The sequence below is a fragment of the Aristolochia californica genome, unplaced genomic scaffold (assembly GCF_029961685.1).
Source record: "Aristolochia californica isolate CCGP_79_NKW_82.1479 unplaced genomic scaffold, dmAriCali1.0.hap1 SCAF_16, whole genome shotgun sequence".
Lineage (NCBI taxonomy): Eukaryota > Viridiplantae > Streptophyta > Magnoliopsida > Piperales > Aristolochiaceae > Aristolochia > Aristolochia californica.
The window spans coordinates 20,983,228-20,996,700 of NW_027181837.1; the positions used below are offsets into that span (position 1 = coordinate 20,983,228).

Genomic DNA, 13,473 nt, shown 5'->3' on the forward strand with positions numbered 1-13,473 from the left:
TCAGGTAATTTTTCCATCTCTGTCTCATCCTCTCCCTTCCCCTCTCTCTGTCTTGTCTGTGTGTGTTTTTTTCTCGTAAATATAGAGAAGCCTTCCTCATGGCGATGGGTCGCCTCCAGAAGTAGTTATGTTAAAATGATGTGGTGATCTTTACTGAGGCAGTTGGTCGTCAAGGAAGGCTTTTTGATGCCTCCAATGTGGCCAATGGCCAGTGCGAGTTCATCAGTTTTCACTGTTCAACAGTCGAATCAATTGAATTGGCAGGGTCGATTTGAGGTACACTTTCTTTCATATATTTGAATATACAGCCCCAAAGAAGAGCCCAGATCATTGAATCCAAACCACGCCACTTGTTTAAAAGACTAGGAGTGAAAAGAAATCTATCCGTGCCAGGTCTCATTCTTCAAATGCACTAATAGTTGGTGGGCAAAAGCTAATAAACAGACCTTTCAAGTACTGAATTAGAGCTGGATGCTTAGAATCAGGGCATCGTGTTTGGATTCATTATTTGATTTTTACTTCATTCATCATAAAATATAAAACACTTTTAGTTGTTATAAAGCGTGTAAGCAAGCATTTGACTAAATCTGGTTTTCAAATCCCTCCTGGATTGTAGCTGGAGAATCTCCTGAACGCCAAGCGCATTTTAGAAGGAGTCCTTGAGATCGAGCTACAGTTTATCTAATCGTACTTTTGGTACCTGGAAAGACTGATGACAGCAGGTTAAAAGCTTAAAATTGCTGGCAGTTGTCGACCTCGGTAGATGCATTTTATTTCATCTCCTCCATCAGTAGGCGCATTTTAGCAGGTCCCAATTTAGCTGTCACTCGAGTCTAATTTGATAGCAGTGAGAAAAAATAAAAGAAGACAAGTGGATTGGTCAATCCCCTGACATTATCTTCTTCCCAATCAAAAACCCATATCACCGAAGTCTCTCTTCCTTCTTTCTTTCCTTCCTCCCCCCCTTTCCATCCTTCTCTCATGGAGACTATCACCCTGAGACCCACCTTTCAACCCCCTCTTCTTTCTTCAGCCAAAATGCACCTTGGTTCCATTTCTGCACTGGGGTTCCCTCCACCTTCTTTGAAAGTTCAACCCTCGAGACCCTCGAGGAGCCTCATTGTAGCGAAAGCTACTGTTGCTGTTGAGCAGGAGCTGCAGACAAAGGTCTCAGTTATTAGAATTGGCACGAGAGGAAGGTAACTCTTGAAAGTTTCTGTTTTCCTGCCTTCTGGGTTTTGTTCGTTTAGGATGTCTCCATGATTTGGTGTCTCAGTAGTTTGTTTGTTTTCCTTTTGAGTTTTCAATGAGAACTTTATGCGCTTGTTGGTTTTGCTTCTTTTAATTCTATCATCTCTCGGGGTCTTTCTTGGTTCTTATAGATGAATTATGCACATCCCGTATTTTTTTAGCTTCGTTATTGAATTTTATTTTATCTCTTCTTAATATAAGCATCTGCGGAATGTCACGGATTTTTTTGAAAATACGTTCGAATGCATTATTTTGGGATGTTAAAGCCATTTACTTTCTGAATCTTTTAAAGTAATACGGCGTCGGATATAAATTTGCATATCCCCAACGTCGTGGTATGTGATGATGATGATAAACTTACAATTTGTATGGTCTAGATATTCTCCTTGACACTGGAATTTGATTGCTTATGCAATTTTGGTTCTACTTTTGTTCTTCTCTGTGCAGGCTATTTCAGTTTGTTTACTAGGATTACAATTTTAAGATATTTCTCTATTTTTTAAATGGCTCTTACCTCTTTATTGATCGATTTGTGAGACAACTGAGGTGATTTGGTTTCAAACCTCTCATAGTATATCATGATGTTTCCTGGGTTTCTCTGGTTCTTCAGTTTGTTACTCAATGGTGTCTACTATAGTTTTATTACTGACTCCTTTTCTTTCCAATTTTGTGTTTTGTTTCATGCATCTAGCTGCCAATGGAAGAATTTGTAGGTAAAGAGAGAATTTCTGTGTCTGTTCTGGAATATAGCATTTTTTACTTCCTAGTCATTCCCCCTTCTTCCCCCATTTCTCTTATCTTCTAATCTTTATCGGTATTTGTTTCTGGAATGTGTGTCAAATGGTTTTTATGTAAATAAAAGGATCATTTTATCACTATTTTGAGTCCTAATCCATTTCGATATTATTCGACCTGCTCTGTGTAGGACAGTCCTCTAGCACTAGCGCAAGCTTATGAGACACGAGACAAGCTCATGGCAACCCATTCAGATTTGGCTGAGGAAGGGGCCATTGAAATCATCATTATTAAAACCACAGGGGATAAAATTCTAAATCAACCGCTTGCAGATATAGGGGGCAAAGGTCTTTTCACAAAAGAGATTGATGAGGCACTTTTAGAAGGAACAATTGATATTGCTGTTCACTCCATGAAAGATGTCCCTACATACTTTCCAGATCAGATGATTCTACCATGCAACCTTCCCAGAGAGGATGTACGAGATGCATTTATTTGTTTAAGTGCAAGTTCACTTGCTGAACTTCCAGCTGGGAGTGTTGTGGGTAGTGCTTCTCTCCGGAGGCAGTCTCAAATACTATACAGATATCCATCTCTTAAGGTCAGTGCTTGAATCAAATTCGATTTTGCATTATTCTTTTCTTTTTCCAAAAGTCATTGGGGGTAAACATAAAATATAAAGTAAAACACAAAATTTACTCACAAATGTATGTGTGTTATATTGGAGGCTGGTATCTCTGGCATTATTTCAACAGAATTTAGAAAAGCTTGACAAATTGCATTTAATTAGTGATTGTGGGATTTGTTGTGAGACTGAATTTATCTCTGACAAGCTAATGTTGAGATCAAATCCTAATAAATATCATACCCATTATTCTCTCTGTGGCAAGCCTTGCCATATTCTGTACTTTAATCTGTATATCAAAAGATCATCTATTATTTGAAAGAACTTATAGACATGAGTTTGTTTTCTATGTAAGAAATGCAATGTTCTTTCCCACCTTTTAAATCAATTTGTTAGTCCCGGCAACAAATGCTATAATTATGTTCTACCTAGTCAAGTTAAATCCTGTTAGAAATTGCATACACCATTTTGAGTGATCTTCAATGATGTATTTTTCTGATTACCATTTGACTCATTTTAGATGCTCATTTCAACCCTTTTAGAGGCACTTGTTTACTTAATAAAATTATTCTCACAATTTTTTAGGGAAGAAAAGAAAATATCAAGTGGAAGTATAAAGGTTTCATCAAACAGAACTGTTTGTAGTTATCGATATAAATGAAGAGATAATTTAGTGTACTTATAAAATAGGGAAATTCATCCTTTCTTCAAAAAAAAAAAAAAAAGTTAGCATAAAATAGGGTCGAATATAATTATAAAATCAAGTATGCAAAGAAGCTAGACTAACTCAAAGACATTGGAAGGGGATGGTAGTCTCAAGAAACTCTTTGTTGGATAATCTTCTGCTGACTTTGGAATTTGGAAATAGCAATGGTTGCTTATAAATATGAAAGCCACTATTTGTAATTTAGTTTCATGGAAACCTGTTATGATTCTTAACAATTCCCTTAAAACTCCTCATGTTGGACTGTCTTGTAGATCAAACTTCTTGGTAACCATGTCCGTTGGAGGTTTATCTAGTCATTTATGTTTATTCTTGTATTATTATTTAGGAAAGAAGACTATCAACTGTAGCGTTCTGTTTCTTTTTGTTTGTCTGAAACTAAATTATGTTGCAGGTGGTCAATTTCCGAGGGAATGTCCAGACCCGTTTGAGAAAACTAGCCGAAGGGGATGTCCAAGCTACTTTGTTGGCACTAGCAGGGCTTAAGCGGTTAAACATGACGGGGAGTGTCACTGCTATTCTATCTGTGGAGGAAATGCTTCCAGCGATTGCGCAAGGTGCTATTGGGATAGCTTGCAGAAGCGATGATGATAAGATGGTAAGTATTAGATTACGTCATGCAGGATTGGTAAATAATAATGGACTAAAATTCAATAAAGAATATCGAAGTTTCTCTCTAGAAGTTTATTTGTCAAGATATTCAAATCAATGATGTTATTTCTCTATGTACCTGTCAATATGACAAGTTGTTTTGTCTCCTGGCACCTGTTTGTGGATCCTCCCATCTGTGAGGTCTGGCATCACCAACCTAAGATTGGTGGACCTCTACTTGAGTGTAATAGACTGCTTGGTTCTTAGGGGAAGAATGGTAGAAGTTTTAGTTGAATTTTGCCTCGTGCTTTATAAGGTTACCAGCAGATAGTTTGTAAGGTTATCAACAGCTTAGATGCCATAGTAAAGAAACAAGAGGCACCTTCAGATTCACTTTTGACAGGTTTAGGTCACTATGTGGGGCAGTTCATGGCATTTTTCACAAAAATAACAAATGATCTTGGAAAGAACTTCTGTGTTAAGTTGTATCCAAGATTGTTAGGCCAACCAGCATTCTGGGCTCCTGTTCATTTTTTCTGCTACATCTGCTTAAAATGGGGTTGGAGGTGAAAGGATCCTAAACCTAAGACAGGAAAACCACAGTTGTCTCAGCTGGACCTAAAATTCTTGTTGATGCTTTGGTGGCACTGGTGAAGCATCATTGAACTGGATGTGTGTAAACTTCATGTTTATGGATCATTTTGCTTTATAATTCCTTTATTCTGAATGCCTAAATAGGTCTTGAATTTGACCTTGGCAGGCAAACTACATAGCTTCACTGAATCATGAGGAAACACGACTAGCAGTTGCATGTGAGAGGGCATTTCTCACAACCTTAGACGGTTCCTGCCGCACGCCTATTGCCGGCTATGCATACCGGGATAAGGATGGGAACTGCATGTTCAGAGGCTTGGTTGCTTCTCCTGATGGAACAAGAGGTTTTTTTTCTTTTCCTTTTGCATCTTTATTGATTCATATTTTTTTTACGAAGGGTTGAAAAAGATGCTGAAGTAGAATTATGTGGATACAAATTAATGTACAGTGCCACAAGCTGACCCCATAAAAACATGATAATAAGAAGGGAATCCCTGTCATAACCGCATTCCAAAATGAGTAAATGAATCAAACTAGACAAGCATAAGTAAACTTTTGAAAAATATAGAATTTATTTATATTGTCAATTGATTAGTGTTCATGAATTCAATCAAACCTGTTACTTCCTCATTTTTCAGTACTTGAAACTTCAAGAAAAGGCTCGTATACTCTTGAAGAAATGGTTCAGATGGGGAAAGATGCTGGAGAAGAGTTGCTTTTGCGGGCCGGTCCCGGTTTCTTTAACTGGTAACTGCCATCCAAATGGAGTAAAAAAGAAGGAAGAAGGGAGACAGAGTATGAAACAGAGCGGCATCCCTAAAGGGAATTGGAATTTGTATTTTTGTAATCTAATGGTTGTATTTTAAGTTCTTTGGATAGTTGATTAGGGGAACTTTTTATTCTGAGACAAACAAATGCATTGATTTTTCCTCTCTCCCTGCTTGTGAAGGTTCATGGTAAATAAAAAATGGCAATTGCAAACAATTTCAGCTTGTAGTTAATGGAAAAAATGGGAAGTCGGATGCCGTTTCCACTCATAAAAGTGAAAAAAAAAAACTTCACACTAAATGAAGAGTCAAGCGAGCACAAATAGCCTGGTCAAGACTTTATCATGTCTTTAATGGAGATTGAGTGTGGAGAAGAAGCTTCTCATTCTCATTTCTTCATGCCATACGATTACTAATGTGACCATCAAATGAAGACGGATGCATCATAGAAAGATTTATTAGTGGATAGTTTTACCCAATTACTTGTTCTACCATTTCACCTGTTCGTTTATCAACAATGGTGGAACCAAAAAATCTCCTTAAAAGTATAAGAAAGAGAACTCTCTTGAAGTAGAGGACGATATGGTCGATACGAATTACAGGGTATAAGATATATATTAGAATGTCAAACACTCGATTCTGAAACGGAATTCAGGGGTGGGAGTTAAGGAAACCCGATTTGTCGGGTTTCAAAATCCGATACATATCGGACAATTAAGTATTCTAGAACACCAGTAATGCCTTGTTGTAACTCGTAATACGCCCGTAAGGTTCTATTGAGCGAAAGGCTACGGGACTGCTTGATTTTCTGTGATGTGAAGCTGCCATTCGTTTCCTCGCGTTTGGGCTAATGGGGAATGTTTGTTAGAAGCCGATTTATCCAATTTTCTCCCACGACGATCACATCCCTGTCGAGAATCCGTCAGTCTACTCTCACATCCCTCGCCTTCAATGCTGATTCCGATGGTACGCAACTCGATCCAGTCGGCGCTCGGTGTTTACCTCTTTCGAGGTTTGACTTGGTTTCCGCCGATAACGTGATCGCTCACAAGCCGTTCGACGGAAATTTCCAGAGGAGCATACTGCCTGATGGAGTCCTATCCTCGCATAGGTTCATCAGGAGATGCCTAAGAAATGGGGACTTGGGTTCTGCTCGTAGGGAGTTTGAAAAAATTCCCGTTAAGACCAACTTTTCCTGGAACTTAATTTTGTCCGGTTACTCGAAGCCTGGCAAATTGAAAGAAGCGCTTCTATTGTTTCACCGGATTGCTCAACCCGATATCTTCTCTTTCAACATCTTGCTCTCATGTTATTTTCAAAACGGTGACCTCGAAGCCGCTCATCTTTTCTTCGACAAAATGCCTGTTAAAGATTCTGCTTCGTGGAATACAATGATTTCTGGCTTCTCTCATAATGGAAAGATGACTGAAGCGCTCCAAGTCTTCCAGGCCATGCCTGAGAAGAATGACGTTGCTTGGAGTGCCATGATATCAGGTTACATCCAAAATGGTAATTTGGATTCGGCAGTTAACCTATTTGAACAAGCTCCACTTTCCGACAAGGGGGTCTTTTCCTGGACGGCTATGATTACGGGTTATATGACATTTGGGCATACGAAGTTAGCGCGGGAATTATTTGATGAAGCGCCGGTGAGGAACTTGGTGACCTGGAATTCTATGGTGTCTGGTTACGTGCGGAACTTCCAGGGAGAAGATGCTCTGAAGCTCTTCAAGATGATGATTGAATTCTGCGTTAGGCCAAATCCTTCCACCTTCAGCAGTGTTCTCCTGGCTTGTAGTGAGTTGTCTGCTGTGACACTGGGTAAGCAGATTCATCAGTTTATTTACAAATCCCCTTTGTATCTAAATACAACATGTGGGACTTCATTACTGAGTATGTATTGTAAATTCGGGGTCTTACAAGATGCATCTAAAATGTTTGAGGAGATGCCTAGAAGGGATGTGGTGACTTGGAATGCAATGATTTCAGGTTTTGCCCAGCATGGGATTGGGAAAAAAGCCATTGAATTGTTTGATGAGATGAGGCTTGTGGGGAATAAGCCAAATTGGATCACCTTCGTGGGTGTCTTGTTGGCTTGTAACCATGCTGGGTTAGTGAAATTGGGCATGCACTATTTCGATTCGATGGAAAGAGATTACGAAGTGGTGCCCAGGCCAGTTCACTACACTTGTATGGTTGATCTGCTTGGTCGGGCTGGTTTGCTCTCTGAAGCAGTTGAGTTGATCAATAAGATGCCTTTTAAGCCACACACAGCCATCTTTGGAACCCTTTTAGGTGCTTGTAGAATCCACAAAAACTTGAAACTGGCAGAGTATGCAGCTGAAAAATTGCTCGAGTTAGATCCCCGGAGCTCGGCAGGCTATGTTCAGCTGGCAAATATTTATGCTGCAATGAACAAGTGGAATGAAGTTGCTCGAATCCGACAACATATGAAGAACAGTAATGTAGTAAAGACTCCCGGATATAGCCGGATTGAAGTGAGAGGCATTGTTCACGAGTTCAGGTCTGGGGACAGGGTGCACTCAGAGTTGGGTCTGATAGAGAAGAAACTGATCGACTTGGAAAAGAGAATGAAGCTGGCCGGATATGTGCCGGACCTTGACTGTGCACTGCATGATGTGGAGGAGGAACGGAAGGCATTGATACTATCCAGGCACAGTGAGAAGTTGGCTATTGCTTTCGGGCTGATCAGTATGCCTCCAGGTGTTCCAATTCTCATTTTTAAGAACTTGAGGGTCTGTGGGGATTGTCATAGTGCCACCAAATTCATCTCACTTGTTGAGAAGCGGGAAATCATTGTGAGGGATACAAGCCGGTTTCATCATTTCAGTAATGGAAGTTGCTCTTGTGGAGATTACTGGTGAAGAAGACAGAGCTGCATTGTTTCTTCTAATTTAAGTAGTTCTTGTGGCATCAGAATTAAAATTAGATTTGTCTTTGCTGTATTGATTATAATTTTTTAACATTTCAACTGTTAGTAGTGATTGTTGAATGCTACCATCTTTAAGCTCGTCATAAGGCCCTTGGGTTTTTTCTGTAACTGTTAATTTCAATTTAGCCACTCATGTTGAAGCCTTAGCCAGCTATTCTGACACGTGTGGGAGGCTAGTTCCGGGACTCGCTGAGCCGTACAAACTCGATCCCCTTGATCCCTCCAATTTTCGCACGAAAACGAGCATTCAAAAAAGCGCGCGAGTTTTGGGACTCACTGAACTCGTAAAGCAAACTCTCAGACCAGAGGTTACTGGTTAGGGTTCAGGTCTTCCTGATTTCAGGTGTCTTTTTTTGGTTTTTCTCTCCATGGAGGAGGAACACGACTCTATCGATGATCGGAGAAGCGACTTCACCGGTCTTATCGATCTGAAATCTCTTGAGCGGGTCACTGATCTTACGTCCCAGATCCATAATCTTCCTTGCTGCATCAGGCGTGACGGAAAATGCGAAGTTTCTGACTATTTCAAGCCCCAAAACACAGGTGATTTCAAGTTCATTTGTCTCTCTTCGATTGCGTTGTTCGTGACTTTACCGAGCTGTTCCATTATTATGTTTTGAAAATTATTATTGTTATTATTATTTTTTAGGTGTGGTTGTGGAAGGGTTGGAGGTCGTGGAAGCTTCGTTTAGGGGCCGGAAGTTGCGGGGGACCACGGTTCAGGTTCCTGATGGTTATCGTGGTAAATGAATACATGAAGCATGTCATTTCCGCCTTCCGTCAGTGACTCTAGCGTGTTCAATCGATACCTTTTTTCACGGGTTACTACAGAGTGGTGTTTCTTTTTTAATTCTGGGAACTGTGACGTTCCTGAATGTTGATTAAATTGGACGCTTATATCAAGAATGCGTTCAATTTAACCAACCGATTTATCTTATCGATATTAGTTTGTATACCCAAAATTCGAGTCTGCATAGTGAAGACTTGATTCAAATTTTAGGTTTCACGAGAAAGAGAGATACCTCTCTATGACACCCTGACTTTGTAACTTCTGATTTAAGTAGCATCTCAGTTACTGGTAAATTGGTAATCATTGACCATCATTCTGGTGCTGCCAACAGCATTGGTTAAGCACATAGATTACTGAAAGCCTGGGGTAAGACGAACTGCACAATGAAGAGTGCCTTCTTCTTCAACATTAGTTTGCGGATCAGTCTGTTGTTCATCATGTGAAAATGGAAGTGATGCAGTTGAAAATTTTGGGACTAAAATGCTTATAAATTCGAAAACATAGGAATTGGAGTTATGTTACCTCAGTCTGAGTTCAAAAGCTTACTTGATTTACTAAAAAATAAAAAGTAAAACGAAAAAATACCAATGTTACTTGACCTGATTGTGATTCCATATGCAGGCTTGGTCTTGGAAAGAAGGAAGAATATGGGAAAAAGAAAAAGTGTGGAAGTGTGTGATGAGAACTCCAGCTGCTGGGAGGCCAGTGCAAAATTTGAAAAGATAACATTCTGGAATCATGATAGCTTTCCTTCACAAACTGATGCATTTATGCGTTTTTTCCATTGGTTCCCTGTTGCTGATGCCGTAAGTTTTGGTTATAATTGTAAGCACTTGCATGGGCAGAAGTTTTATGAATTCTTAGTTCTCTTCCTTATGACTTATGGTTTTGACTCGCTTGCAACTGTCTGCAATATAAAAAATGTATAGATGGGCATTTATTTTTATTATGTTAGTGTTCTGCTTATTGTAACTAGCGATAGTTGCATGGATGCAGTTGCACAAGCCTGTGACACTGGATGACTTAGCTTGCAGTTCCAATTCTTTGGAACAAAAGAGGGCTTGAGTGAGAATTATGCTGCTGCTGGACTTAATGATTTGAAAGACAAAGAAATAGGAGCTGGGATCTGGCGGGTGAATGTGCAATCCATTTATCACTGTTTTTTATGTTTGTTTTGTATTCCTGAATTCAAAGAGAAATTTACTTGCTATATTTTCTGGTCACCAAGATGTAATTTTTCTTTTTTTTCTAACTATCTGAAAGAAATTTCTATTCAATCACATAGCTTTTCACGTAACCTAGACTTACTGAGAAGATTTGATTACATGATATCTATTGATTTTGTATCAATCTGTGTAAATTGGAATTGGTCTTACACGTATAATGTTTCTTTTAGCCATTTCTAAAGGTTCTTTATGTGAAACACAAATTTCTCAGGGGTTATGTTTATCTTATATGCTAGTTGCCGTGAAACATCAAAATTTTATCAGGTCCTTTGCTGTTTCTGTCATGTCTAATTTCTTCTACCTTATCATCTGTGTTATTTTTTGTTTTTGGCTCTGGGTGGCTACTGGCACTCAAATAAGTGCTAAGGCTCCTATTTTTTCTATGCAAAAGCAGAATTGCGAGAACCTCTAAGTGTAATAATGTTGCAGTCCTAGGCTAGCTGAAAACAGGCTGTGGACACAGTTCCCTCAATTTATATTCAGATCTGTCCTTCTCAATAAAAAATAAAATTAGACTATGGTTAGTCAAAGAGAAAGTAAGCTAATGTCTTATTTTTTTTTAAAAAAGAAAGAATGCTAAAGAAAGAGAAAAGGAAAGACACTACAACCACTTCTTATCACACTGTCAGTTCATGTAAAAAACCCATGAATGTGCATCTACACCTGTAAATCATTTAAGAATCATAAGTATTTAGTTCTGTAGATTTCTTTTGGCCAAGGCTTCAATCTTGATACCAAAAAGATAAAAGCTCCCAAGTCCCACATTGATATCTCATTAGCATAAATCACCAGCTTTATACATGTGCAGACACCCTTTGGCATGTTTCCAAGTTTTTGGCTTGATCTTCACCTCTTTGATCACTAACCCTTTCTCCACTGGTTATTTTCTATCTCATACATGGTGGAGTCAAACTTTGCACCATTGCTTTTTCTGGGGTGCTGAATAATAACCCCCCTGGAACATCTGTCCACTTGTTACAATAAGTTTGAGATAAATGGGAGAGAACAAATTTAAAAATGGGTTTGTTTTCTGGCAACTGAAGGCAAAAGATGACAGGATGAGTATTGCAACTGGGACTTCTTTTCCCAGCTTCACATATTTTTGTATCAGCTCTACACATACATATAAAGATGCTCACATGAGCATAATTCGATTCCAGCTTACCATATATTTTTTTTCTGCAAATGCGTGTTATTCTCTCTGATCCATATCCACAGTAAATACTCTCATTTCTTTCATGTGTGAGACACAATAGTATTATCCTGTTGTGGTGTGGGAGGACTATTATTTTTCTCCCTGCAGCAAACTGAAAGGGCAAGGCATCTGGTAGTGGCTAAAGAACTTTTACTCATTATCTACATTAACTTACAGTAAAATAAGGATTACAGTTTACCAAACTGATGGTAGAACTCGGTTGCAGTTCAGGAAACCAAACAATAATTGATGTAGAAGAAGAATTAATGGAGGTTGTGGGAATCGTCTTTTCACTGATCACAACAATTTGATGAGAATCTGCCTAAGATAAGATGATTGTGTAAGCATAAATGATTTTCTACTTACATTATTCCTAGTCCACGCAATCAAGAGGTCCCATCTCAGTGTGTTCTGTAGCCATTTTGTTTTTCTACACTGTTTTGTTGGATCAAGATAATATCATCTGCTCGTCAATGCGTTTTGCCAAAAAACAAGCAGCACCGATACTCAATGGAAACTTTGTTCTGTGCTGCGCCGATTCCTTCAAATGATTTCACGAATAACAGCCTGTGTAAGTGAGTCTTCACGATCGAATTTGTCTCGGTTATTCGAAAAGTTGCGTTCTGTAATTTATTTTCATTCTTCAGTGAACACAGGCGTGAATAACATCGTCTTGCTTTAAGAATCTTACTTCCTGTCAGTCACAATCGACACAGTTTCTACTGCAGTACTGGACAGGGCCAGAAAGACGGAAACGAAAAAAAAATCCTGGTTCTCTCACAAGGGAGGTCCCGGCTCTGAGCGTGGTGGCTCTCATTGAAGTCAAAGATGAATTTAGTCAGAAGTCAAGAATTTAAAGCAAGAAATTCAGGTGAATCCCACTCTTTTCAACTGTGGCATCAAGTACTCTTGAAGGAGACATTATAAACGTCAATGTCTACGATTCGATGTGGATCAAAAGCCTGTAAAGTCACATCCGGATCAACTGCAAAGCAGCCATGAAACTACAGATTAGTATCTAGATGTTGATTTTTTCAAGATTAAGCAACTTGCCTGATCTACCTTCCTGAGCAATTGCTGCAATATTTGAAAAAAAAAAAAACAAATTCTGATGTTGAACTACAGGTTATCTTCCGAAGCAGAAGAAGAACAGATATCTAATATGAGTTGAATTCAATGGCGATTTTCAGGAAAATTTACTGCATAACCTTTTTTTTTTTCTTAAATCGATATTTCTTGTTTGACGCTCATGTGTTAGCAGAGTGGATTTCATGGGATCAACATTGAATACTGTCTCAAACTAGGAGATCACAAATGGGTTTTGACTGCATGTTTCATGAATTGGAGTATACGTAAGGCCTGCCTCGGATCCTCCATGACCTCAGCTTGGGCCCCTTTATTTCTCCCGATAAACTAAACTTTCAGTAGAAATTTTTTTATTGTTTGCATGTTTTTGAAAGAAAAAATTCAAAAGGGAGATGCCGGACATGGTGGCTCAAGGGTGGGTATTACAGGAACCTGAGATGTATCGGGTTTCCCTGTTGAAGTTGTCCTGTCTGAATTTTTACATGAACAGGAAGATGAAGCCTCCAGAGACAGCTTAAGAGATGTTTATGGACCAAATCCTACAAACTGGCAACAGTAAGTTCCACTACCAGAGACCGAAATTCAATTCAAATTAGTCTCCAATGAAGATCAAGTAGCGGGAGAATTCCATTCCAAAGCTCAAATTATTTGAGAAAAAGCGCTAGGAAAGAAAAAAGAAAAGAAAAAAAGAAGGGCTGAGAATTGAAAACCTTTCAAGTGTCAACCATCCAAAAAAGAAATTGACACTAACTTCAATCAATCACAATAATGAATTATATAAGTAGAGGTCTGCACCCACCTGATTTCCCTCCACTCGTATCCCTTTCGATCCAAACCACTTCCCCAGTCCAAATCCCACCACTCCCCATTAGAGAGTTTTTGAACTTTAAAAGTACCCAAAGAACAGCAAAGTCAATGCTTCTCTCCCTTATACAC

General features: G+C 39.0%; 3 protein-coding genes across 4 annotated transcripts; all 3 read left to right on the forward strand.

Moving 5' to 3' along the window:
• The first annotated feature begins 893 nt into the window (after positions 1–893).
• Positions 894–5,504, forward strand: LOC137953346 (porphobilinogen deaminase, chloroplastic-like). The gene is made up of 5 exons (XM_068800711.1): positions 894–1,199; positions 2,182–2,587; positions 3,730–3,933; positions 4,687–4,864; positions 5,159–5,504. Exons 1-5 carry the CDS (start codon positions 982–984, stop codon positions 5,269–5,271), a joined length of 1,119 nt encoding a protein of 372 aa, XP_068656812.1. The 5' UTR covers positions 894–981; the 3' UTR covers positions 5,272–5,504.
• A 549-nt stretch (positions 5,505–6,053) lies between these two features.
• LOC137953018 (pentatricopeptide repeat-containing protein At4g16835, mitochondrial) lies at positions 6,054–8,172 on the forward strand. Its single transcript, XM_068800195.1, has one exon. It carries the CDS (start codon positions 6,145–6,147, stop codon positions 8,170–8,172), a length of 2,028 nt encoding a protein of 675 aa, XP_068656296.1. The 5' UTR covers positions 6,054–6,144.
• A 348-nt stretch (positions 8,173–8,520) lies between these two features.
• Positions 8,521–10,346, forward strand: LOC137953019 (uncharacterized). 2 transcript variants are annotated; one of them, XM_068800198.1, is made up of 4 exons: positions 8,521–8,783; positions 8,890–8,982; positions 9,652–9,855; positions 10,027–10,346. In XM_068800198.1, the coding sequence occupies exons 1-4, from the start codon at positions 8,609–8,611 to the stop codon at positions 10,050–10,052; spliced, it is 498 nt and encodes a 165-aa protein (XP_068656299.1). In that variant the 5' UTR covers positions 8,521–8,608; the 3' UTR covers positions 10,053–10,346. The 2 variants fall into 2 exon arrangements, with proteins under 2 accessions (XP_068656299.1, XP_068656298.1); XM_068800197.1 differs by having other exon boundaries at positions 9,652–9,836.
• The last annotated feature ends 3,127 nt before the right edge of the window (positions 10,347–13,473 follow it).

Coding starts and splice junctions, on each gene's coding strand:
- LOC137953346 (XM_068800711.1), top strand. CDS start 982: ATGGAGACTATCACCCTGAGACCCACCTTTCAACCCCCTCTTCTTTCT. Junction 1,200..2,181: donor AGAATTGGCACGAGAGGAAG/GTAACTCTTGAA, acceptor TGTGTAGGACAG/TCCTCTAGCACTAGCGCAAG. Junction 2,588..3,729: donor ACAGATATCCATCTCTTAAG/GTCAGTGCTTGA, acceptor ATTATGTTGCAG/GTGGTCAATTTCCGAGGGAA.
- LOC137953018 (XM_068800195.1), top strand. CDS start 6,145: ATGTTTGTTAGAAGCCGATTTATCCAATTTTCTCCCACGACGATCACA.
- LOC137953019 (XM_068800197.1), top strand. CDS start 8,609: ATGGAGGAGGAACACGACTCTATCGATGATCGGAGAAGCGACTTCACC. Junction 8,784..8,889: donor TTTCAAGCCCCAAAACACAG/GTGATTTCAAGT, acceptor ATTATTTTTTAG/GTGTGGTTGTGGAAGGGTTG. Junction 8,983..9,651: donor GGTTCCTGATGGTTATCGTG/GTAAATGAATAC, acceptor TTCCATATGCAG/GCTTGGTCTTGGAAAGAAGG.